This window comes from Furipterus horrens, unplaced genomic scaffold, assembly GCF_987537825.1.
Source record: "Furipterus horrens unplaced genomic scaffold, mFurHor1.1.pri manual_scaffold_4, whole genome shotgun sequence".
Lineage (NCBI taxonomy): Eukaryota > Metazoa > Chordata > Mammalia > Chiroptera > Furipteridae > Furipterus > Furipterus horrens.
The window spans coordinates 20,323,407-20,350,910 of NW_028327174.1; the positions used below are offsets into that span (position 1 = coordinate 20,323,407).

General features: G+C 39.1%; 1 protein-coding gene across 1 annotated transcript in view; it reads left to right on the forward strand.

The window, feature by feature from the left end:
• Positions 1–1,864: 1,864 nt before the first annotated feature.
• Positions 1,865–27,504, forward strand: part of LOC150011235 (uncharacterized protein C3orf20-like) — an 81,290-nt gene continuing 55,650 nt past the window's right edge. Inside the window, 6 exon segments of the mRNA XM_090275092.1 lie at positions 1,865–1,998; positions 2,405–2,477; positions 2,587–2,672; positions 6,507–6,796; positions 20,478–20,576; positions 23,156–23,255. Of these exon segments, the coding sequence (XP_090131218.1) occupies positions 1,865–1,998; positions 2,405–2,477; positions 2,587–2,672; positions 6,507–6,796; positions 20,478–20,576; positions 23,156–23,255 (782 nt within the window).

The window sequence follows — 27,504 nt, forward strand, 5'->3', positions numbered from 1 at the left end:
TAAGGGAACGATGTCACTATACAGTAGAGGTTGCCATCCTCAATTTTTCATTTGACTTTCCTTGTGAAAGGAGGGCCATATTAGAGGTAATAGAATTAAAACCTTTATTAGGGCAGAAAAAAACTTCAGTTCCACTGCTTTACAGGCAAGCACTCTTTTCAACTCTTAAAAACACACACACACACACATAAAAAACGAGTACTAATCCTCATGGATCCGTCCTCAGAAAGGCACAACACCATTCTCAGATTCTAGCAAAGAAGTTTACTTCATCCACATCATTTCAGTACTCATATATTTGCATTTCTACTCTGTTGTTTTTAAAATATATTCCCTGAAGCCACAAGTACCTGCCTGGTCTGTTTAAGTTACTCCTGAAGTACCAGTTATTGTTTTTCTTTTGCGCTATGGTTCCAAAGTAGCAGAAGTTTTAAGTGGTGTGCCCTCACCGTACTTTTCCCATGATCCCTGTTAATTTTAGTGCACAATTTTTTTAGGACATGAGGCTTTTTACAAATGCGTATGTTATAGCTGTGGGGGAGGACAAACTTTCTTCTGCTCTCAAGGTTATTCTGGCTAGTCTAATAATCAAATAGACATGAGATGAATTAGCAAGAGAAAGTAACCAAATTTAATACAAACATATGTATGGGAAACCCACATACATGAGTAAGAGACCCTGACATGCATGAGAGCTTCTGAGATAAAAAGCATAATTGAGGTATATAAGACATCCTGAGCTAGGGATGAGGTAGGTGACTGGATCTGGCCCCAGGATAACCTTCCCTCCCTCTTGATTTTTCCTCTCTGGCATGTTGCTATCATGCAGGTTAGACCCCCTGAGAAGGGAAATTAACAAGAGGGTGGGAGAACAGCTCTTAAGCACTAAGCCCCCAGGACAGTCAGGTTCTGACCAGCATCAAATACACCTAGGCCTCAGTTGTATTTCAGTTCCAGGCCCAGAAAAGCAGCAAAACCAGTCAAGCAATGCCTTCACCTCTCAGCTGACCTCAGGACCAGCTGCACTGACTAATGACCCCCTGCCTGGGGCTGACCAATCAGTAGAGAGTACAACACTAAAGGACACACCTGGAAAGCTGATGAATATTTTATTGAGATCCTCCCCTTGGACCGCCCCTAAAATCCTCACCCTTAAAAACCCTTTGAACAGAGGAGGACCCAGCCCACTCTCCCAGGAGCAAGCCAGCACCCCCCCCCCCTCTTTCCCCTAGGCATGTTACCTTTACCTTCCTTCCTCCTAAATTCCAAGGACCCTCCTTTTGTCCCTGTAATTTGTTTCCTAAGCCCATTTTTTCTACAGATCACTTTTTTTTTTTTACCACTGTGACTTTCTAAGTAAAATTTGTCATATAATTTGAGTCTTGGCTCTAAATTTTTTCTTAGCCAGAACTCAAGTACTGAGGTTATTGAACCAAAGTCTGTTCTGACTCCATCACTATATCACTGCCACCAACCCCATCTCTGGAGATCCTGACACATTATGATACATTAGGGCTGAGTAAGGATTTGCATTTCTAATAAGCTTTCAGGTGGTGCTGATGCTGCTTGTCCAGTGACCACATTTTGAGTGACTCTGATCTAACGACGTTGCCTTTAGCAGTTCCCCTCATTCTCACAGGCATCAGTTTCTTCCCTATCAAACCTTTCTTCTGGGGGTGGGTGGTATGGGGCGGGGCAGCGGCTATTGCATCAGCATAATCATTCTCAACCAGGGGCAATTTTTATCCCCAGGAGACATTTGACAGTGTCAGAAAATACTTTTTATTGTCATAACTGAGTAGTAAGAAGGTATGCTGCTGGCATCTGGTAGGAAGAGGCAAGAGATGCTGTTAAACATCCCACAATGTACAAGACAGCTCCTTCCCACAAAGAACTGGCACAAAATGTCAGAAGTGCCAAGGTTGAGAAACTTGGCATTGACACGATATTGCTTTGTTTGCCAAGAGCAAGGAATCCTTCTGATTGTATCTATGTCAAGTAGATAGCCTTTGAAGTGAAGATAGGTATAAAGAAATGGTTGTGCCCCACTCCTCTAATTTTTTTACAATTTATTGAAAATAAAACATTTAAACTTTAAAATCATCAAGTTCTGCCCTGGCTGGTGTGGATCAGTGGACTGAGTGTCATCCTGGGAACCAGAGGGTCACCAGTTCAATTCCCAGTCAGAACACATGCCTGGGTTGCCGGCCAGGTCCCCAGTTAGGGGCATGCAAGAGGCAACCTAACACTGATCTTTCTCTCCCTCTCTTTCTCCCTCCCTTCACCTTACTCTAAAATCAATAAATAAAATATTTAAAAAAATAAAATAAAACCATCCAGTTCTTTGAAATATCACTTCTAAACATGATAACTTGTCTTCAGATTTCTCATTTCTCCTTCTTAGGTCTCATGACAGAATGGAAGACTTTTCTGAATCTGAATCTTTGAACACTGGGCCTATCTATTTCTTTGATCAGGTAATAATATACTTCAGTCTCATAAATTATAGTTTACTTTAAAAAAAATAATTCAATTTGTCTAGTATTTTTCTCTACTTTTTAATCAGAAAGATTCCTTTCATTTTAGATGAAGCCAGAAAGAAAAAAATGGGAAAAGAGAGAATACAAAGACCATTTCCCCCATTTGGAACATACCTCAGGAGCTAGGCAAAGGTAAAACATTTGGAATTAGTCTTCAATCACTGGCATCACTTTACATTTTCAAACGCTTATAAGATGCTCAGGATCAATTCTTCACTATTCCCCATCCCCCAAGAACTACATCAAGGAATTACCACTTCAAAGCTGACCATGAAGTCAGAGAACTTTATTTAGACAGATCATTAGTTAAATTAAGCATAATTGGTCAAATGTCATTCTGATTTATTTCCTATTCCACAGCAAACCCAGCTCACTCTTTCTTTTTCTCCTTCCACCCCCCCCCTTTTTTTTTTCCTTAGGAAGTTAGTTGTTCCTTCTGCTTTCAGCATCGCTTACTCCCTTTCCCTTCGTCTTTATTTAGAAATCACCTTTGTGGTGAGACTTCCGATTTTCCCATTTCAAATTTCTACCTGTCTCCACCTTCGCAGTCTCTGTTTCCATTTCTAACTCTTCTGTTGAACTTAATCACTTTCTAACATTGTAAATGACATCCCTATTTATTTGTTTGCCTGCTCTCTTCTATGAGATAATCAAGTCTATGAGGGCAGGATATTTTTTATCTATTGGATTACTTCTGCATTCCCAATCCCAAGAACAGTGCTTAGCATATCAATATGCTTAAGAGAGATTTGTGATTAACAATCATAGAATTGTGTCAGGCCCACAAAGATGAATGAAATAATAGAACTAGTCATTCACAATATTTTTACCTTCCAGTTACCAGTTTCTTAACTTGTGAAGTAGAAATTAAAATACCACAACCTGTCTTAGAACATGTATCACAAGGCTGTATAAAGTTAAAAGTTGTCAGCTATACCCGTGAGTTCTCAAGCAGAGGTATTTTGCCCCACGTGGGACAGTTAGCAATTTCTGGAGATGTTTTTTTTTTTTTTTTTTTGTCACAACTAGGGAGTATCGTGCTATTGTCATCTAGTGTATAGAGACCAGGGATGCTGCTAAACAGGACGGCTCCCACAACAGAATTATCTGATCCAAAACATCAATAGTATGAGTTGAGAAGCCCTGGTATACACTAATCTGTATTTTTTAGATTTTTTAATTTTTTTGGAATGTGCTGTAACTTTTCTCAAAACCGCTATAAATTGCTGCTATTTTTAGAAGTCCATTGTGTCTCATTTCCAATTCTTTCTGCTTGAAAAGCAATTCAATACAACTTGGTCCTTTTGTATCTACAGTGCTTGACTTATACCTAGTAATCAATGAGTCAGATTGTTATAGGAGCAATAAGTAGGTCTGTTTATCATAGATCTTGAGGGACTTATTGGTTTCCTAACTTTCTCATTTCATACATTCCTCAGGGTAGGTGTCAGACATTACTTCTGTCCATTCTGCTTAGAAACACCCCATTTCTTCTAACAGATATCCTACTGCTGCTGTTGCACCAGGAGTAAAATCCATACTTCTTGCCATAAACTGCAAGCCTTTCTGTGGCTTCTTCTCATGGCTGTCCTCTGACCGTCTTGCATACCCCTCCATCTCACTCTCTGCTCTCCAGCCATTATGGTCTATCTGTTGCTTCCACAACCAAGCCCATTCCTGCATTAGTTTCTTTGCATTTGCAATGCACTCTCTGAATGTCTTTTCTGCCATATTATTTTATGATTAGCTCTTCCTCATTCTCATTTGAGTCTCAACCCAAATGTCACCTTCTCAGAAAGGCCATCTCTGATCTCCCAATCCAAAGGAGCCAAACCCCAACCCATTGTTCTATTACAGTGCCGTGTTTTATTTTCATCAATGCAATTATTGCTATCTGTAATTTTCTCTTCTTTTCCTTCTCTCCCTCATCCCCTTCATTCTTTCTCCAACTAGAGTGTGAGGTTTGTGAGGGCAGAGGTTTGTGCTCTCCACTGTGTCTCCCTACAACTGTGCCTGATAAATATTTCTTGAATGAATGAATTATTTCTTCTCATGTGCTTTGCCTAGAGAAGTGGAACTGCTTTAACACTGGGCAAGATGCCAAAACCTTTATTGTTGATGATCTCTTCTTAAATTATTAAGTCTGGTTTTTGAACTGGACAGTCCATTATTTCAGCTTATCTCTGGAAAAAATAACATATATAAATATTATTTTTAAATGCACATTACATTTCTTAGCCTTCTTAATAACCCTCTGAAGTTGATATAATTATTGACCATATTTATATATGATAAAACTGAGGCAATTAATAAATGGTAGATGCTATTATTATTATTTTAAGTACAGTCTTTATTGTTTTATTTGAACAACAGATAAATATGACAGTTACAAATGCATATTTACAGGATGTTATAAACAAAAAACCATAAAGTCGTGATAACACAGTAGCTCCCTCATAGGATTAGTATTACAGTTTGGCAAAATGATATTGCTGAGAGCAACTTTGAAAGTTTATAAACGGACATAGAAATTTATGAGTTATTATAATAATATGTTTGAATTTTTCAAAAGTGGGTCTTTATTCTTAAATATAAATGTGAAAATATAACTAATACCAAAGATCTACATTTAGAAATCTTATGCCAATTCAAAACCCTTTTGATCTAAAAATATGTAGCCTTTTATTTCACATTAAACTTTTAATTGGGAAACCAATGTTATTTTTCAAACTGTTCTAATGGAACCACCATTTAGAAGAAAAATGCAAGTGTAACTTCATCAAGTGTTGACATATTTCCCCGCATTGACTTGGTGAAAGAAAACACTTTGAAATTGTAATGACTAGGGCAGCTGTCTTAAATATCTTTGACCAACTGGTTTAGAGGAGAACATTCCAAATTTTGAGCGTGTAGCCCCCCCCCCCCGCAGAGTTATCAAAAGCCCTGATCAGTCTCTAAGGCTCTCAGATGCCTCTTCTAGAATTGGTAAATTCCCCCTCTCTGCACCTAATCTCCTACAAAGGTGGGTGGGGTGGGGCGGAAGAGGAAATTTACCTCTTTGGATTTCTGTCTTCTCCCAGCTACTCACAGTAACATCTGATAGGAGTGTGTTGGGCGGGCCAAGGGAACACAATGTGTTTGTAGACTTAGCATCTAAGAAATTCAGGGAAGGCTTTCTGGAAGACATTTTCTCTATTTTGTTATACAATTAAACAAATGAATAAAAAACACACACACATTGGTTTTTATCTTCTGTGTATAAACATAATAAGAGCTCATTTTAGAGAAGTATAGAAGAGAAAATAAAAAATGACTTCCATGATCCTACAATCAATTTACTTTTTGGAGGACACTTGCTCAGTCTTTTTACTACCAGATACATGATATACACATTATACAATTGAGATCATTCCACATATACAATTGTGTATACTTTTTATATACTATTATAACATAAACATTTCTCCAGGTTATTAAGAGAAATTTTCTAAACAATTTTTATGGCTACACATTTTATGGGTATGGAATTCTTTACTTGGCTATATTCCTATGAGCTATTAGGTTCTTTTTACCTTGTACTAATATCAAAAAATAATGTTATAATTCTGGCCAGGTAGCTTAGTTGATTAGAGTGTCAACCCAATATGCCAAGGTTGTGGGTCCATCCCTGGTCAGAGCACATACAAGCATCAACCAATGAATGCATAAATAAGTGAAACAACAAATCTCTTTCTCCCTCTCTCTCGCTCTCCTCTCTCTCTCTCTTTACTTTCCTCCCTCCCTTCTTCTTTTTCTCTCTCTAAAATCAATAAATAGAAAATTTAATAATAAAAATATTACAGTTAGGAACTTTATACATAGATGTTATACATTTTTTAAATTATATTTTAAGATTGATTTCTAGAAGTCAAATTTCTAGGTTAAAGAGTATTAAATATCTTTAACGCTCACATGTGTTTTTTGTAGTCCTACAAAGAGCATAAAGTCTAAAGAAGTGGAGGAGGAAGGCAGGCTGTCTACCGTAGCTGCAGCAGAGGAGAAATACACGTTAAGCTCATTTGCCACCTCACAAACCCCTGTTGTTCCCAAGTCTCCTACTGAACTCAAATTTTCCGAAATACACCTGCAAAAGAGTCTATTTGAAGAATACAAACTCACTGCTGCTGAAATACTGTGTGAACTTGGGGAGACATTGCAGAAATATCCTGAGTATAACATTACTTTCCCTGTGGGAATTGTAAACCTTGTGAGTTACGGTTGGCATGATCTCACTGAAGGATCTTATAAGTGTGCAACCAAAAAGTCAATGCTGAAGAAACACAATACCTTGTGAAGTGATGGCAATTACGTGACCACAATTGACAAAATCAGCAGCTGTTCAAGAATAGAGTGTCATAAAGAAAATCATCCAGGGAAGATCAAAATAGACCACCACCATACTGCATCAAGTGAATCTATGAAGAAAACATATAAGTAGAATTTACTAGTTAGATTTATAAATGATTATCCAAGTTAAGAAAGAAAGAAAAAAAAACAAGCAAGTGAGATATTGACAGAACATTATATTACTGACATTTGGTTTGTGTTAATTATTTTAGTAAGTTATTCATAAATGTTAGGAATAAGACAAAAATTTACATTGCTTTCAGTTCAATAAAACATCTATTATGCTTCCTATCCATGTGATATGAAATCTTTACCTCAAGAGATCTTACAAATTCTGTTATGGCAACACAGTTCAACAGAAAAACTATCCTAGCCACACATATAATTTATAATTTATTATTATTATTTTTAATTATATTTTATTGATTATGCTGTTACAGTTATCCCAATTTTCCCCCCTTTGCTCCTCTCCACCTAGTACTTTCCACTCCCTTGGGTAATCCCCACACCATTGTTCATGTCCATGGGTCATGCAGGTAAGTTCTTTGACTCCTCTATTTCCTATACTGTACTTTACATCCCATAACTACCTGTTTGTACTTCTTAATCCCCTCATCTCTTCACCCATTCCCCCACAACCCCTCCCATCTGGCAACCATCAAAACACTTTCCATATTCATGATTCTGTCTCTGTTCTTGTTTGCTTAATCTGTTTTTTAGATTCAATTGTATATACATATGTATGTATTGCCATTTTAGTGTTCATAGTTTTGATCTTCTTCCTTTTCTTAAATCCCTTTAACATTTCATATAATAATGATTTGGTGATGATGAATCCTTTAGTTTTTTTCTTGTCTGGGAAGCTGTTTATCTGCCCTTCGATTCTAAATGATAGCTTTGCTGGGTGGAACAATCATGGCTATAGGTCCCTGCTTTTCATGACTTTGAATATTTCTCTCCAATTCCTTCTAGCCTGCAAAGTTTCTTTTGAGAAATCAGCTGACAGTCTTATGGGGACTCTCCTGTAGCTAACTAACTGCTTTTCTCTTGCTGCTTTTAAGATTCTCTTTTTATCTTTAATGTTTGGCATTTTTATTATGATGTGTCTTGGAGTGGGCCTCTTTGCATCCATCTTTTTGGGACTCTGTGTTTCCTGGACTTGCATGTCTATTTCCTTCAAGAAATTATGGAAGTTTTGTTTCATTATTTTTTCAAATAAGAGTTCCAATTTCTTGCTCATTCTCTCCTTCTTCTGGCACTTTTATGATGAGATGTTGGAATTCTGAAAGTTGTCCCAAGGGCTGCTTACACTATCCTCATTTTTTTTTAAATTCTTTTTTCTTCTTGTTGTTCTGATTGGTTGTTTTTTGCTTCATTACATTCCAAATCATTGATTTGATTCTTGGCTTCATCCATTCTACTGTTATTTCCCTGTAAATTCTTTATTTAAATTAGTGTATACTTCATTTCTGACTGGATATCTGTTATGTTCTTGAGGTCCTCAGTAAGTTTCTTGAGCATCTGTATAACCAGTGTTTTGAACTTAGCATCCGATAGATTGCTTATCTCCATTTTGTTTAGTTTTTTTCCTGGAGTTTTGATCTATTCTTTCATTTGGGCCATGTTTCTTTTTCTCCTCATTTTGGCAGCCTCCCTGTATTTGTTTCTATGTATTAGGTAGAGCTGCTATGACTCTCTGTCTTGGTAGTGTGGCCTAATGTAGTAGGTTTCCTGTAGGGCTCAATAGCACAGCCTCCCCATGGTACTTGAGGTGCACCCTTTGTGTTGGCTGAGTACACCACCTCTTGTAGTTGAGCCTTGGTTGCTGTTGGCAGGTCAATGGGAGGAATTTACCCAGGCCATTCAGTTTCAAGGACTGGCTGTCACCACTGACCACCAACCTCTGTCCTCTGTGGAGGATCAGCTGTGCAGGGGCAGGGTGGTGGTGCTCTTATGTGATCTGTAGCTGTCCTCTGTGGTTTCCTGGGTGGTGCAGGCCAAGGTCAGCCTACTGCTGTGTTCTGCCTGGGGCCACCCTGACTAAGCTATTAAGCAATCTGAGATGGCTGCTACTTGTACTGGGCTTGGAGATTCCCAGGGGAAGCAAAGCTGTGAATCTAAGCTGGCTGCTGCTAGTGCCAGGGCCTGGGGCCACTTAGCAAGAGATACAGGGGCTGGGGTTTTACTGAGGCTAGGTGTTGCTTGTTTGATAAGATTTAGGAAGTTTGAAGTATGAGCCAAGACCAGCGATTCATATGGAAAAGTCACAATTAACAGTTTGGGTGGGCCTGTAAGTTCGGTGGGATGAAGTCTCAGGGGCTCTCTAGAGCAGGGCAAACTGTTTTAGCCAGGTGATGGAGTCTCAGATATGGCACCTGCCTGCTGGCTCTGTGACTCTGTGGGGGGAGGGCTCAGAAAGGAACAATGGCCTCTGCCTGCCTTTCTGTCTGGGAGAAAGCTCTCCCCTAGATCTAGCCTTGATGCCAAACACTTCAGTTCCTCCTAATATGCCACTGATGCCTTTTAAGCTGTTACTCTGGTGCTTGAGCTCAGAAGATTGAGTCTGAGTAAGTCTGTGTGGGGGTTCTTTAAGGGGAACTGCATGGGACTCCAGCAGTTTTTTCCACCAACTCAATCCCCACTGGATTTTGCAGCCAGAAGTTGTGGGGACTTGTCTTTTTGGCACTTGGGACTTGGGCTGGGGGGCCTGGTGTTGGCCTGGGACTCCTCCTGAGATATCCCTCCAAAATATTTATCCATCACACATGGATGTGGGACTAGCTCATTCCACGTCCCTGCCCCTCCTACCAGTTTAGATGGATGTGATTTCTTTAATTCTGTGGTTGTCAGACTTCCATTCAACTCGATCTGACAGTTCTGAGTGATGGTTGTTCTATATTTTAGTTGTAATTTTGATGTGGTTGTGTGAGGAGGTGAGCCATGTTTACCTGTGCTGCCATCTTGACTGGAAGTCACATATAATTTTTATATTAAATGTTTAAGATAATTGTAGACACACATGCATTTGTAGTGTTGTGGCTGCATAGGTGAGATTGAACACTCTGAAGCAGTGTGTAAAGTAAGCAAAGTTTGTTGCTGGCAGTTGGGCTGAGACCCGAGCACGTCTCTAACAAAGCTCCTACTTTGAATGGGTTTTAGAGCAGGGCTTATCTAGGGGGTTTGCTTTTTTGTTTCTCCTTTGGCGGGAAGCAGCCTTGGGAAACGGAGGCTGGGCAGGGCTACAGGAATGTCTTGGCAGTAACAGGAACAGAAATTTGCAAGGCTCTAAGGTTATCTTTAGCTTGCAGCTGCAGCCTCTTAGTTATGGTCAAATTCTTTGTAAACCAATTATTTTTGCAAAAAGGCTAGACATTCTGTAAGACATAACTTTACAAGAGTTATAAACAAGTCACAAGCAAATGGAAGGAGACGGGAGTTATGGGAAGGAGCTGAGCTGGGGTCTCTTAGCTTGTAAATCACGGAGCAGCTGTAACATCCACCCCCACCCCCATTCCAGTCTCCTGACAATACCTTTTAGCATACCTTTGCAATTTCTTAGTAGACCTCTACAACTTTTTACAGAGAATAGCTGATGCCCCTATAGTAGCGAACCATATAGAGAGATCCCATATACCCTTTACCCATTTTTCCCACGTGGCGCCATCCTGCAAAACCACAGTACAGTATCACTACCAGGATTTGATATCAATGCAGTCAAGATTCAAAATATTCTCATCACCACAAGGATCACTCATGTTGTCCTTTTACAACCAAGACTGCTTCCATTCTGCCCCACCCTGTCTTTAACCCTGGAAACACCGATGTGTTCATTTCTCTAGAGAGGCGTCAAGGTTGTGTGTATCAGTAGTTTGTTCATTTTTATTTCCCAGCAGTATTCTACACTATGGGTGTGTCACAATTTGTTTAACCATTCACTCCTTGAAGGACATATGGATTTTTCCTTCCCTCCCCACTTCCTTCCTTCCTCTCTTCCTTCTTTTCTTCCTTCTTTCCTTCCTTCCTTCCTTTTTTCATTCCTTCCAGGTTTTGGCTATTATGAAATTTGCTAAAACATTATGTACAGGTTTTTGTGTAAATATAAGTTTTGATTTCTCTTTGATGCGTGCCCAGAAGAACAGTTGCTAGGCTGTGTGGTAGTTGCATGTTTATTTTTATATAAAACTGCCAAACTTTTCCAGAGAAGCTATACTGTTTTACATTCCCATCAGCAATGTATGAGTGATCCTGTTTCTCCACATCCTTGCCAACACTTTTTTTATTTTAGGCATTCTTATAGATGTGTAGTGATAGTTCAGTATGGATTGGTTGATTGATTGATTGTTTGATTGATTGATTTTAGAGAGAGAGAAGAAGGGAAGAAGAGAGAGAGAGACATCAATTTGTTGTTTCATTTATTTGTGCACTCATTGGTTGATTCTTGTTTGTGCCCTGACCAGCAATGAAACCTGCAATCTTGGCATACCTGGATGATGCTTTAACCAATTGAGCTACGAGGCCAGGGCCTTCATTGTGGTTCTAATTTGCATTTCTCTAATGACTAATAATGTTGAATATGTGTCCTCTATATAACCTCTTCAGTAAAATATCTTTCATGTCTTTGCTTATTTCCTAATTAAATTACTTTCCTTTTTATGGTTGAATTTTGAATTCTTTATACATTTTAGATATTAATAGTTTGTTGTAATGTGCTTTGCAAATATTTTCTTTCAGTGTCTTTTCATGCTTTTTATAATCTTTTGCAAAAAAAAAAAAAAGGTTTAGATTTTAATAAAGTCCAAGTTATCAAAAGAATTTATTTATCAATAGTGCTTTTGGTATCAAGTCTAAGAATTTTTTGCCTAGCCCTAGACCCTAAAGGTTTCTAAAACCTTTATAAATTTATATCTATATGTAAGTCCATGGCCCACTTTGGATTAACTTTTGTATAAGATGTAGACCTAGGCTGAGGTTCATTTCTATGTGTATGGATGTCCAATTGCTTCAGAGTCACTTGTTGAAAATACTGTCTTTCCTCCATTGAATGGCATTTGTACCTTTGTCAAAAATCAAATGGGCATTTTTATGTGAACCTGTTCTAGGTTCTTTTGTTTCCGCTGGTTCTCATTTATGTTCTTTTGATTGCCTGTGAATATAATAATTTTTTATTTTGTGTCACACATTGTATTGAAAACTTGTTTTTAAAAACAATTTAAGGCCTTGGATGAAGTTATCTTAAACTAGAGGTGATTGAAAGAGGAGACTCAAACAGATACTTGTACACAAATGCTCGTAGCAGCATTATTCACAATAACCAAAAGGTCAAAACCACCCAAATGTCCATTGACAGATGAATGGATAAACACAATATTGTATGTATATTCAGTAGAATATTATTCAACCTTAAAAATAAAAAGGAATTCTGATATATGGTACAACTGGATGAGCCTTCAAGACATTATGTGAAGTGAAATAAGCCAGAAACAAAAGGACAAACATAATATGACCCCACTTACATGCGGTACCTAGAGTAGTCAAATTCACGGGTGCAGAAAATAGAATGGTGGTTGTCAGGGGCTGAGGGAAAGGGAATAGAGAATTATTGTTAAATGGGTACTGAGTTTCAATTGAGGAAGATGAAAAAATTTTGAAGATGGATGGTGGTGATGGTTCCACAAAAATGTGAATGAATTTAATACTACAGAACTGTACATGCTAAAACAATAATTTTAGTCATGCATATTCAACCACGATAACGAATATTGTAATGGTTAAAGTGGTAAATTTTGTATTTTGTGTATTTTACCACAATTTTTTTAAAAAACAAAAAAAGGAGGCCAACTGTGGAAAAGGAAGCTTTCCTTCTCTTAAAGGGGTAAATGAAAGGAATTGAGTGGAAGCGCAGGTGTATACAAGGTCGTGAAGGACATTTAATTTGAGTGAGGAGTGAAGACTTGAGCCTGTAAGCCCAGATTGAGAAACCTGTGATATATGACATATGTGTGAAATAATACAAACTGTCCCATTAGAAGCACTTGAGTTCATACTGCTTCCCCAGCTCCTTTCTGCCCCCTAGGGCATCTGTGTTCCCTCAATCCCGGGACCCTATCATGGTTCTCATTGGCCCCAGTCACTTTGCCCTTTGTGGGCCCATTCTTCCTAAAAATTATTAAAAATTAGATCTTACAACTGCATCATCGTAAACAGAAATATAACTGGACTCAATATATATTCATTATTATCACATTAATTTTCCTTGCTTTTTCTTTAAAAAAAACTAAAATTAAAATACTTTTTTTTCATGTGCCTATTGGAGAAGTCAGTTTTGCTGCCTTCTTCCCTCACTTCTAAGGGATTCCTCTCCTTTTTTCAGAATGTTGCTCCACGCACCTGATAGCTGCCAGATCTTAGCCCTTAAATTTTTCAGTTTAAATAAAGTTTACAATTTGATCTCCAAGACATTGATGCTGTTCTCCAACGCTGAAAACATTTGCAAGCACCAAACCTAAGAATATTATTTTTAAAAGGCTTAAGGGTCTGAAATATTTGCTGACAATAGTTTCAGAAAACATGATGGGGAATGTGAGAGAGTGACACAGCCATGTGATTAAAAAAAGGAAGCTCACCAGGGAGAAGCACTACACAGGGAACAGCAGGTAGACCCAGCTTTTTACCCAGAGCGAAATGTAATATTCAGGCTTTTAAGATCTCTCCTTTGGACTTCTATTGTGTTGAATATACAAAAACAAGGTTAGCTGTAACAAAAGAACTGATATTTTAAACAGTAAAATCACATTAGCTTATAGCATTTTATAGATCATAAGGACCTTTCTAGCTATTTAGTCATTCTGATACCCTTGTGGGATAGCTAATAGGATTTCTGTTTCACTAAGAAACTGAGATTCCAAAGGTCTGAGTAACATGCCCAATGCCATACAGTTTCTGATAAATGTATAACCCCAGTTCCGGTTTTCCCAGTATGTTGTCCTTTCTGCTATTGTATCCATAGCTGCTATTCTGCTGTCATAATAATGATAATGATGTGGACAACAAGAATAAATACTAGCTGTAGCTATCCCTACAACAATCCCTCTGAGATAGAGAAGTAACCTAGTCTAGTGCTTAAGCCTTTGCTCTTAGGTTTCCTGGGTCCAAAACCTGGCAGCTGAACTTACTAGTTTGTATAACTGAATACATTCTGTAACTTCTCTTTGCCTCAGTTTCATTATCTGTGACATGGTACTACTTATTGTACCTCCTTCCAGGGTTGGTCTGAATATTGAATAAGTGAACACAAAAGCACTTGGAAAAGTATCTAAACATAGTAAACACTACATATGTGTTTATTGTTGTTTATTATCACCCCCTTCACTGGAGAGGACACTCCAGTGTCATCGCAAGATGTCGATTCAACACGGGAGGAGACAGATACCGTGTCACTCCCGAGTCGGACTGCACAACCATTCTCGGCGGTGCAGATAGACTCTTAAGAAGCTACACCATCGTCTCTCGAGACGGATGGCTGCCGACGACGATTATCACCCCCATTCTCTGGGATGATCCTCATAGTAACCCTTTGGTATATAGGTAATATGATTGGTTCTCTATGGTTCATGAGGCCCAGTGCATTTGCTTTAACAAGATAATTTCAGCATTATGAGCTTTACTTAAAAAAAAAAAGATTTTATTATTATTATTTTTTTTTACAGAGAGGGGAAGAGAGAGGGAAAGAGAGGAAGAGAAGCATCAATGTGTGGTTGCCTCTTGCATACCCCCAACTGGGAACCTGGCCCACAACCCAGGCATGTGTTCTGATTGGAAATTGAACTGGCAACCCTTCAGTTTACAGGCCGGCACTCAATCCACTCAGAGAAGGAAAACTCTGACTCCAAAAAACCTCTGCTGCCTTGCGGCATACCTCTTCAGGGGAAAGGCTAAGGGAGTAAACCCCGACAGAAAATCCGGAGCTGGAGTCCCTAAGGCGGTTTGACGTTGTAGTCAATACTGGCAACTCCTGCGGCGCACCTGAAGCCAAGCTGTATTGACTCCGTCTTTCCCTTGGACCCTTCAGCTGCGAAGAGAGGGGGGGTCTGCTGCATGGGCAACAGCAGACCCTCCATATCACCGTGCCCAGGCTCTGTAGCTTCAGCTTCACTGGAGAGGACACTCCAGCGTCATCGCAAGATGTCGATTCAACACGGGAGGAGACAGATACCGTGTCACTCCCGAGTCGGACTGCACAGCCATTCTCGGCGGTGCAGATAGACTCTTAAGAAGCTACACCATCGTCTCTCGAGATGGACGGCTGCCGACGACGACGACTCAATCCACTGAACCACACCAGCCAGGGCAATCTTTACTTTTTAATAACAAGTGATTGGTGTCAGTAAAGGGGTTGAGATGTTCTGCAGCAATGGTTCTCAAAGTGTGGTCCCTGAATCAACATATCCACATCACTGGGAACTCCTTAGAATGGCAAATTTTCAGGACTTAATTCTAGACTTACTTGATTTCCTCATCTGTAAAGTGAGAATGATTGATGGTAGAACTCTGTTGAGAGACTTAAATGATATACTGCATGTAATGTGCTAAGTGTAGTGCCTGACATATAGTAAGTGCTTAGTAATTATGTCATGGTTATTGCACAAATTCTTACCTGTAGCCTTATTTCTTTTACCTTTTTATCATTATGATTTCCTCATCTTATTTCTTTTAGGTGGAGCCTATTTGTTATGGGATCCTGGACCTATAGACCTTCTAATTCATATACATTTGACCCTTGAACAACATGGGTTTGAACTGCCCAAGTCCACTTATACACAGATTCTTTTCAGTAAATACTATAAATGTATCTTCTCTTATGATTTTCTTTAAAATTTTTCTTATCTTAATTATAAGAAACAATATATAATATATAATACATATAATATACAAAATAAGTGTTAATCAAAATATGTGTTTATGTTATTGGTAAGGCTTCTGGTAAATAGTTGAATTAGTAGTTGACTTTTTGAGGAGTCAAAAATTATATTTTTTTTCTGATTTAATGTGTTTTATTGATTAAAATATTACATTTGTGCCAATTTCCCTTCCCTCTGCTCCCCTCCACCCGGTGGCCCCCCTCCCTCCAGTTGTCCCCCCCTTTTAGATTATGTCCATTAGTTGTGCATACAGTTCCTCCCAACCTCTCTCCGTCTATTCCATTCCCTCCTACCCTGATCCCCAATTCCTATATCATCTCCCTCCCTCTCCCCACTCCCCCTCCCTGTTGACCTCCCCCCAATATGCTTCCCGTACCCACAGTTCCTTTTCCACTCTCGTTGCCTGTTTAGTTTGCCTTTGTTTCATCTCCCTAGCTTCTGTTTTTTAAACCAGTCCCTTTAACATCTCATATAACAGTGGTTTGGATCTAATGAACTCTTTCAGTTTTATTTTGTCCTGGAAACACTTTCTCTGTCCTTCCATTCTGAATGACAATTTCGCTGGATAGAGTATTCGTGGTTGTAGGTTTTGGATTTTCATTACTTTGAATATTTCTTGCCCGTCCCTTCTTGCCTGTAGGGTTTCCCTTGAGAAGTCAGCTGATAGTCTAATTGGGACCCCTTTGTACATAATTCTTTTCTTCTCTCTTGCTGCTTTTAAGATTCTCTCTTTATCTTTAATTTTTGACATTTTGATTATAATGTGTCTTGGAGTGGTTCTCCCTGGGTCCAGTCTCTTGGGAACTCTCCTTGCTTCCTGGACCTGCAAGTCTATTCCCTTCCCCAAGTCTGGGAAGTTCTCCTTTATTATATTTTCACTCAATTTTTCAAGTTCTAGTTCATCTTCCTCACTCTCTGGCAAACCAATGATTCTTATGTTGGGCCTTTTATAGCTGTCCCAGAGGTTTCTGATCCTCTCATTGTTGCTTCCCATTTCCTCTCGCTGCATTGGTTGACTGCTTGTTCCTTCTCCATATTCCAGTTTGTTGAAATGAACTCTGGATTTGTTTTCCTCACCTTCTGTCTCGTATGCGGTTTTGTTCCTTTCGTTATGAAAGTTTTTCACTTCTTTCTTATCTTTTTCCTGCTCTTTTGTGAGTTCTGTAAGCCACCTGCTAACAATGGCCCAGAACTGAGCCTCTGACAGGTTTCTTATGTGTTCATCTGTCAGGTTCTCTATCTGTTGTCTGGTGAGCTGTGCTACCGGGATTTCTATAGTTGTCTGCCTCATTTTGACAGATACGTTTTGTTTTCTTGGGCCGGCTGTCGGGGGCAGTGCCTGTGTACGCGTCACAAATCAGCGACTGGCGCCTGCCTGCGACCTATTTCGCAGCCCTGTGGTGCTTTCTTTGGGGGCGGGGGTCCAAGATGGATTCACACAGTTATTCAGCTAGGAGACTGGGATCCGTCCTCCCGCCCCCCTGGGCCTCACTGTTCAAGGCAATGTGGTGGCTGCTCTCCCCAGCGCTGGGGTCGCGCACCGCCAGGGGCTTGACTGCCTCCGGGCTTTTTCGCCGCCCCGCCGCTGACCGCAAACAGCACTGCCCTCTTTAACTCTTACCTGCCCAAATGGCACCGCTGGTTTATAACTTCATATGTTGGGCTTCAGTGTAGTTTTATTTTCTGGAATTTCTAGTTATCCTTTGTTTTGAAGTGGTTGTATTCCTCTCTAGTTGTAGAGGGAGACCTAGCGTGTCCGTCTAAGCCTCCATCTTGGCCGGAAGTCGAGGAGTCAAAAATTATATATGGATTTTTAAAAGTATATTTTATTATGTTGTTATAGTAGGCCCAATTTTTTCCCCCTATGCTCCCCTCTGCCCAGTACCACCTTACCCCCAGTAATCCCACGCCCCTTAGTTCATGTCCATGGGTCATGCATATAAGTTCTTTGGCTTCACCCTTTCCTATATTATTCTTAATTTCCCTGTCTATTTTGTACCAACCAATTATGCTTCTTAATCCCTGCACCATTTTCCCATTTCTCCCCCTTCCCCCTCCCAGCTGATAACCCTCCAAATGATCTCTATATCAATAATTCTGTTTCTATTCTGATTTGCTTAGTTGGATTTTGTTATTTTTTAGATTCAGGTGTTGATAGTTGTGAGCTTGTTGTCATTTTAATGTTCATAGTTTTGATCTTCTTGTTCTTAAATAAGTCCCTTTAATATTTCATTTAATAATGACTTGATGATAATGAACTCTTTTAGCTTTACCTTGTCTGGGAAGCACTTCATCTGCCCTTCCATTCTGAATGATAGCTTTTCTGGATAGAGTAATCTTGGTTGTAGGTCCTTGTTTTTCATCACATTGAATACTTCTTGCCAGTCCCTTCTTGCCTGCAAAGTTTCTTTTGAGAAATCAGCTGATAGTCTTACAGGCACCCCTTTGTAGGTAACTCTCTGCTTTTCTCTTGCTGATCTTAAGATTCTCTTTGTCTTCCACCTTTGGCATTTTCATTATGATGTGTCTTGGTGTGGTCCTCTTTGGGTCTAGCTTCTTTGGGACTCTCTGTGCTTCTTGGACTTGTATGTCTATTTCCTTCACCAAATTTAGGAAGTTTTCCTTCATTATTTTTTCACATAAGCTTTCAATTTCTTGCTCTTCCTCTTCTCCTTCTGGCGCCCCTGTGATTTGGATGTTGGCATGTTTAAAGTTGTCCCAAAGGTTCCTAAGCTTCTCCTCATTTTTTTTCAAATCTTGTTTCCTCATTCTGTACTGGTTGACTGTTTTTTTCTTCCTTATATTCCAAATCATTGATTTGAACCCCAGTTTCCTTCCCTTCACCATTGGTTTTGTGTGGATTTTTTTCGTTTCATTTAGCACAGCCTTCACTTCTTCTCTTATGTGTTTGCCATACTCAAGCATATCTGTCAAGCCTGTGAGCATCTTTATCACCAGCGTTTTGAATTCTGCATCTGTTAGGTTGGCTATCTCCTGGTCCATTAGATTGGCTATCTCCTTGTTGCTTAGTCCTCCCACTGGAACCTTGATCCGTTCCCCCTTTTGGGTCATACTTCTCTGCCTCCTCATCTTGACAGGCTCCTTTGTTTGTTTGCCTCTGTGTCTTAGGTAGAGCTGTCACTCCTGTTATGTTGTAAGGGGTGGAGCCTTAGATATTCATCAGTACAGGGTGACCCGTTTCACCACACTTGGCGCTGTATGTGGGGGAGGGGTCTGAGAGGGAACTATGCTACTTGCTCAGCACTTGCCCCTTTTCCAGGCACTTCTCCCGCTTTTGTATGGGACTGGCGCCTCTCTAGCTGTTGCCCTGACTGTCATTCCCAGAGTGGGTGGGTCTGTAGATGTTCTAGGACCGTGGGGGCCCTTCAAACAAGTGGACTCTGCTGAGAGGCCAGCAGTCTCCTCCTCCACCCCAACCCTCACTGGTCTTCACCATCAGAAGCCAAGAGCCCTGATTTTCCCCAGCGCTGGGACCATGAGCTGTGCAGTCTGGTCAGGAGCTGGGAACACTCCTGAGGTGTCCCTCTCCATTTTTTGAAATGCATGACTGCACTTTCCACAGGCCTCCTGCCACCATACCGCATCCTCTCTGCCCCTCCTACCTGTGTGGATGAGCATTTCCTCTCCATATCCTTGTTTGCTGGACTTCCATGCAGCTCAGTTCTCTGAAACTTCTGGTTGTTTCTAGTTTTGAGGTAGTTGTATTTCTTCTTAGTTGTGGAGGGAGACCCAGCATGTCTGTCTAGGCTTCCATCTTGGCTGGAAGTCTTATATACATGTTTTTTTTAACTGCACTGGGTGTTGGCACCCCTAACTCCTGCATTGTTCAAGGGTCAACTGTGTAAAGTTAAAGAAACTCCCATGAGTTTTCCTTTTTCCCCCTCAAAATGTTTCTATTTTTTTCTTCGATGTTAGACTGCTTTTTAAAAGTCTGGTTTTTTTTTTGTTTCTTTTTATTTTCTATACAGGATGAATTCCTTTTACTTCATAGACAAAATTTCTAGTCTTAGATTTACATTTTAGCACAAAATTTAATGAGACAGAGAGGCCTGTGTCCTTGCAGCTTTTTCAAAAAATCAGCAACAGGCCTGTTACCAAATTACTAAAAGAAGAAATAAAAATAAAACATGAATCTTTTTCAGTGGTTCTCATGTGGAAGGACAGTTTTTAAAACAAAAGCATAAATGCAGACTTTCTTTTCCCATAGCTTTTAAAGAGAGAGAGAAATATCAATGTGAGAGAGAAATATCGATTGGTTCCCTCTTGTTCATGCCCCAACCAGGGATTGAACCCCTAACCTAAGTATGTGTCCTGACGAGGGATCGAACCGGCAACCCTTTTGTTTATGGGATGATGCTCCAACCAATTGACCAGGGCAACACAGTCTTTTAATAAATCAAGAACTTATGCAGGAATTTTCAACTTAAAAAGTTAATTTCCAGTTCAAATGAAAACATTTCATGAGTCATTGTGAGTGCTTTTGGAAAATTATACCAATGCCCTTGTAAAAATATTAAAATATTGACAATTGGATTTTTTGTTGATGATCTAGAAAAATACTCTTTTTCTCCTTCCCCTCTTCTCATCTTCGTCCTTCTTCCTTTTTTCCTAGCTCTTGTCAGCCAAACCCAGTATTCTCAGGTCTCCCGGAATAGCAGTTTACCTGCAGTCATCCACTTCTCACTGTCACCCAAGATCTGTTTAGAAAATGGTAAGATCCCCTTATCCACCCAAATTAGGGTCAGTTTTGATGAGCAACCAGAGTGAGAATCACTTTCAGTCACTGAATTTGGAAACTTTCTTCCAGTCACTCTCTTAAGTTCACAGGTTACAAGTCAAACTTCTCAAAGGTATCCCCCTCTAACCCAGATCTCCCTGGTTTCTCCACTCCTGTACCCTGGGAGTTCTTCTTCATGGTTTTGAGAAACCAGCTGAGGTAACAATAATATACATGTCCCTAGAAAATCACCCCAGGACCGTTCTAGCATAAAAACCTACTATCCTGGACTGGGAATCAAGGCTTCTTTGTGAAAGGCAAAAAAACAAACAAACAGGTTTTTAAAATTGTTCAGGTTATAGAGGGGACCTCCCAAGAAAGTTTACAGTTGCATCTAGAAAGAATACTCTCTACAACAGAATGAAGTTATAAAATGGATAAGATATCGGTTGTTAGGAAAATAGAACCTTGTTATTCCTTGGGATACAGATATAATATAACCAATGGCTATATAGCTCAGGGAATGAGTAGAAGTCAGGGCTGACTGCCACAGGTCTCAGATTTTCTTTTCATGACCTTTAAAAAAAAAAAAATTATAGTCCTAAAAACCTTAAAAACTTTTGAAAGGATCTGCTTTTAAAGAACACATTGAAGGATCAAAATTTAGGAATGAAACTGTCTCACTGGGGTAGGACAGATATTGAGGAAATAGACTCAGGTGCATATGCTAAGAACAAGCCAGTAATTATGGCAAAAGCAAATAGAAAGAAATAAATCATAAAGTAACAAGAGGGTTCAGCATGATAATGTTCTAGATTCCAAATATGTGGCTGAAGTCCAGTGACAAGAAATTTCCCAGCAAGCAATTGGATGACAAGCAGGTGGTCAGCCCATTAGATAGTCTGTGAACGAAGAGAAAGGCCTTGTCATTGAAGGGCAGGATTGAAAGCTCCAGGTGAGAGGCTGGAAAAAATTACATTATCTAATCCTAAGGAAAATGGAATGGAGCTTGTTGCAGTTTTGCCAGTCCGAGATTAGGATGGTTCTTATGATTTGGTGGGGATGAGCCTAGATTCTAGGCAGTGAGCAACAGGAACCCAACTCACAGGAGCTTAAGCAACAAGAGAATTGTATGCTTAGGTCCTAGAGGATGGCCCAGAACATTAAAGGAAAAACTACATGAACAATGTCCAAGGCAGGATGTAGAACTCAACATGGCAGAGACTTTTCTCTTTCCATCTCTGCTTTGGCTGAATTCTGCAGTTAAGCTCACTCCACAAGGTAAAGATGGTCACTGCCAGCCATAGGCTCATGTGCTTCCCGCTTAGGAAGAAAGTGCTCTCCCCCAACCCCCACCCCACCTCAGTGTCCATGTTTCAATCCCAGATAATGACTTTGGTTAGCTATATTTGAGTCAAGTGCCCACCCTATCACCCAATCATGTTTGCTTGGAAAATAAAGTAATATTATTGGTCAAACCTGAGTCATTTTGGCTTATGGGTTGAAAGAAAATATAATTGTCAGTCCAACTTGAGCCACGTGGGATGGGAGTGGGATGATACCTCCAAGTAAGGAAAGTCAAGTATATCCATAGTTTTGGAAGAGGGCTAGGGTGGGGAATGGAGGTGAAGACAAAAATAAAGAAGAGCTACAATGCCCTGATACAAAATTTCACCTGGAGTTATGGCCAAGTGAAGAGTTCATGGCTAAGACCAAAGACCTGAAGATAGAATAAACATTATACCCATTTTCATTACAACTAATATTTTAAAACACCTGTGCATAGGGAGAAAATCTAGCAGGGAGAAAATCTAGCAGAAACTACCCCAAGATGGAACAGTGATTGTGTTGTAAGATTGCATGCCCCATCCCTTTCATATCTTTATTTTTCCATTTTTCTTCTATATGTAATTTCCTGGTTTATTGAATGGACTAGGTTTGGTAGGATGGAATAAAGAAACGGCAAGTTGTTTTCTTCCCCCAAATTCCTTGAATCCATCTTTGGATCTTTCTATATGTGCACTACAATGGTAGGATTTTACAAGGAGAGAGGTTTAGAATTGAAAGGCCTTAGTGATCATGTCATTCAATTCTCTCATTTAGCAGATGAGAAACCTGAAGCCTAGAGATATTGAATACCCAAACTGGTTAGTAGGAGAGTCAAGGGCAGGACCCAAATCTATTAACTACCAATAGAATATCCTCTCTGGTATACAGGATTCTGTCCTGAGCCTGGAGGATGTTGAAGAACCTCATCTTTAGGTCTTACAGAGTTTGTAGGGAGTCTTGAAAACCCTCTAGTATTTCAGATGTCATCATAGGGATTTAATTCCTTGGAGTCAAAGTCTTGATCCCATTTCAGAGCAAATCTTAAGGAAAGGTAATTCTTAAGCTGATAATTACTTATACTTGAATATGAATGGATTTGGGTTCCTTTTTCAAGTAGATTTTGGTAGACTGATATTTGGGCAGGATATACCCAATGAGGACTGACTTGGTATAAATTTTTAAATAAATATCCTTGTGGTGTTAATATGTGTATCCATTTTTTTTTTCTTTTTTTTTTTTTTAAGGTTGGATCTTTCAACATCCTTACTCAATATCAGAAATTCTGCAATGGAACACAGTCCTCGATACTGCTGTGAAGAAACTACAAGGAGCCATAATTCAAATGTAGGGAGCCCTCTGCATCTTCAGAATCAAATACTTTTATAAAGCATGTGATACAGTAGATAGACAGGAAGGGATGTAGAACCTATGTGACCCTGGACAAGTCACCTTATCACCATGCCTATTGTACACATAATTTGAAAAAATACATGCACCCACAAACCCTCCTGTTCCTGTGACTCGTGGAAAAGTCATGCTATGATACAGGACTTATCAATCAATCAGCCTTATCGTATGACTAATACAGGATCATGTGTGACAATTAGAGAAGGGAAGGAAAAGAAGCAGCCAGGGAAAGAAAAGCCAGCCCTAAGCAAAGTTCTGTTCTAAGGAAACATAAAACCAGTCCCTGTGTTTATGTAAGATGGGAAACTAAACATCTCAGTAAGTTAATAATCAACAGAGGACAAAACAAAGAATTAGGTGATAATCACGATAGCAAGCATTGACAGTGACCTAGCACTTTACATTTGTTACTCATACTCCTTACAGCAATCGCATGAGAGAGGTACGGTTACCGTGTCCATTTTTACAGATGAGGAAACTGATGTGCCACAAATTGTGGCAATTCGCCTGGTCATACAGCTCGACAAAGGCAGAGCTGGGCGAAAACCAGCTCTATCTGACTCCAAAGCCTACCCACTTTCCACCATGCTTTGTTTCTACTCCTCGCTGATGTGAAAATAACCACTTACTGCTTAAGGGAGTGTATTTTAAATGCAAATACATCCTTAGTTTTTAAATTTTTCAAAAATTTAGAAATGTGTAAGAAGGAAAAAAACACATTTTCACTAAGGGAATACCATTTCTATCATTTTGACATATTTCCTTCCAGCCTTTTTTCCAATGTACATACACACACATCCCATTTATATAGTAAGCACTATGTATTTAAATGCTATGTATTTTATATGCATTTATATATTATCTTTTAAAACATTTACTATCTTTCGAGTGCCATTTTTGTCCTGTTTTTTTGTCTTTTCACATAAGCATTTTTCCATGCAGTTAAATTCTTCAGAAATGAGATTTTCAATGGCTGTTTTGAATTAATTTCATTGCATAGGTGGTCCATCATTTTCAAACTCTTCTCTTATTGTTGAATATTCACATTTGTTCAATGGTCCTATAAATATTTTTCATTTCTTTGATTTCTTCCTAAAGCTATATTCCTAGAAGGGGAACTTGATAAAAGGATATAAACATTTTTAAAGTTCTAGAAAGATACTGCCAAATTTCTTTCCAGAAAAGCCATGCCAGCGAACCCCCTTCATAGCAATGAGAGATTATTGCTATGTAATTGTTAAAATTATTCAACCTTGATAAATTGATAGACAAAGAATATTCTTGTGTCTCTTTCTTCACTAATTAGAGAAGTTTAACCTTTTAAGTATTTATCTAAAAAAAAAAAAAAAGTTCTCCAAGTCATTTTTTTCCAATTTTTTGAAGATTTTATTTATTTTTAGAGAGAGGGGAAAAGCGGGCTAAAGAGAGGGCGAGAAACATTGATGTGCGAGAGAAACATTGATTGGTTGCCTCTCACATGCTCCTAACTGGGGACCTGGCCCACAACTCAGGGGTCTGCAGGCCGATGCTCAGTCCACTGAGCCACACCAGCCAGGGTTAAGTATTTCTTGATATTTAAAAACATTTCTTCTGTGAACTGGGTGTTCCTAATCTCTGTACCTTTTCCCTACTATGGGTTTTAGTGCCCTTCTTACCTTTTCATTTAAGTTTTTTATGTATTAATGATATTAATCTTTTGTTATCTGTGGTAAATATTTATTGTTTGCTTTTCATTAAAATTTTTTTTGATTGATTGATTTGAGAGACACAGAGAGAGACATTGATTTGTTGTTCCACTTATTTATGCATTCATTGGTTGCTTCTTGTATGTGCCCTGACCTGGGATCAAACCAACATCCTTAGGGTATCAGGATGATGTTCTAACCAACTGCACTAACCAGCCAGGGCTATTGTTTGCTTTTTAATTTTATGATTAAGATGTAGGTGTTTTAACTTTTCTTATTGTACTATTATCAATGTTTTAAGATTCCCCCCCCCCCATTTTCTTATAACTGGAAAAACTTTCCTCATTCTGAAAGTAGGTAGTCCTACCCTATTTTTTTACTTAATTTTTCTACATTTAGCTGGAAATTTTGTTGTGTGTGGCGTGAGAGGAGGAGATTCTAGCTTCGTTCATCCTATGCCTGTAATAATGATAGTTAGTATTTATTGGGTGCTAATACTAACAGCCAGTGTTTATTGAGTCCTTGTTTTGTGTAAAGCACTGCATGAAGCAATTTATACGCCTGCTTGAGTCAGTTGGCATTGTTAGGCCAAGGTCAGAGAGCTAGTTAAGTGGGTGAGCTGCTATTTAAGCTTCGGTCTTTCTGAAACCAAAGCCTGTGCATTTAACCTCAATACTCTATTATCTCTCTGGAGCCATATATTGAATATATTCTCTGTTATCCACTGATCTGAGCTTTCAATTTAATTATATCTTCAGTCTTATATACATTAGGGTCTGCTTTTGAGCTATCTATGCTATTCCATTTCTTGCATATTAAGTTTTTGGCTGTTTTACTTATTCATATTATATAATATGAGAGGGGCAGTATATGATGTTAAGAAAGAGCCTTGAAGCCCAGTTGATTTGGCTAAATTAATCCCAGCTTCATTCATTCATGTGACTTTGGGAAAGCCAATTTCTTTTTTGTCCCACTTTTCTCAGCTGTGAAACAGGGATAATTATAGTAACACAAATAAGCACTCAATAAATTTTAGTTACTACTGTCTGAATATTTGGTTCAGCAAAACTCCTCTTGTTACTCTTTCTATATCAGAGTGTCTTAGCTGGTTTCACCAACTCATTCTTTCAGGTGGACTTAGAATTCATTTTTCAAGTTTATAAAGGTCTCAGAGTGATGTGAATCAGGCAGGGTATTTTAATGAAAAGAAAACCAGACTTTTAAGAGGGTATATATGTGAACTCTCTTTACTTTCCACTTAGTTTTGCTGTTTACCTAAAACTGTTCTAAAAAATAAAGTAAAAAAAAAAATTGAAAGGAAAAAAGTAAGTCAAATGTGGAGTCAGAACACCCAGTTTCATTAGTCAAGAAGTGTGGGATCTTGTGTAAGTCACTTGGACTCCCTGAACCTCTGTTTATTCAGTCATTTAGGGATAGTAAGATATCTCCCACTTACCACAGCAGGTTGTTATGAAGCTTAAAGCAACACAATATATTAAACATGCTTTGTAGGTGCTACTAACACACTAAGCAAGTAAAAAGCTTTTTTAAAAATAATTATCCAGTACCATCAGATGGTTTCTCGAAAGAAGTAGATTTAGAACCAAGAAGAGAAGACTTGGCAGGGTAGATGAAGGAGGAGAATTTAGCTGGCACACAGCAACAGGGATGAGTAAGGTGCTTTTATACGTGACCCACAGTAATAAACTGGATCAAGAGAGTGTTTGTTTTTTTAACAATGAGAATTGCTCAAGTTGGTAGAATTAGTTCCCAAGGGATCTGTCATATACAGAATCCAAGCTTCAAAAAGAGCACAGGTAATTTTACAATGTATGCATTACAAAACCTTTTTTTTTTTTTTTTTTGCAAGTAAAGCAGCCAGATCTTAACACCCCTCAGTTACTGGGGTTGACGATACCATGGAGATTTAATATGTGCTTGCTGGATGAAATGCAATTTTAGACAAATCAGAACTACCAGTCTTTTTATCCTACCAAATTTCTATTACACTTGCTACACAGAGCATTATAAAAGCTTAATATCAAGTCAGACCCAAGGAAAATTAAGGGCAGGAAGAAAGAATCTTCTCTAACCCCAGTGGCAGGTCCACACTGATATGGGCTCTGGATTTATGCCAGGAAGTCTGGTCTGACAAACATAGTGAACCCTACATTCTAAACCAGATCTCAAGGCACTGCTTACAGCAGAGCACATTCTCCAGATATTTTGTCTAAGCCTGAATCAGATCTCTGAGCCCCAGCTGGTGAAGCTCTAGTGCTCTGCTTTTACTCATGGTCACTGTTAGAGCATAGTGATGCAAAAGCACTAGTCTGGGAATCCAGGCATGCTTCTAACCCTGACCCCATCATTCCTTAGCTGTGTGACCAGGGATACAAGGTCTATGTTGTGTGAAGGCTTAGAGCCAAGCTTTGGAGTCCACATAGTTTTCATGCTCCCATTTACCAACCATGGAATATGGGGCATTTAGCGTACTTTTCTTA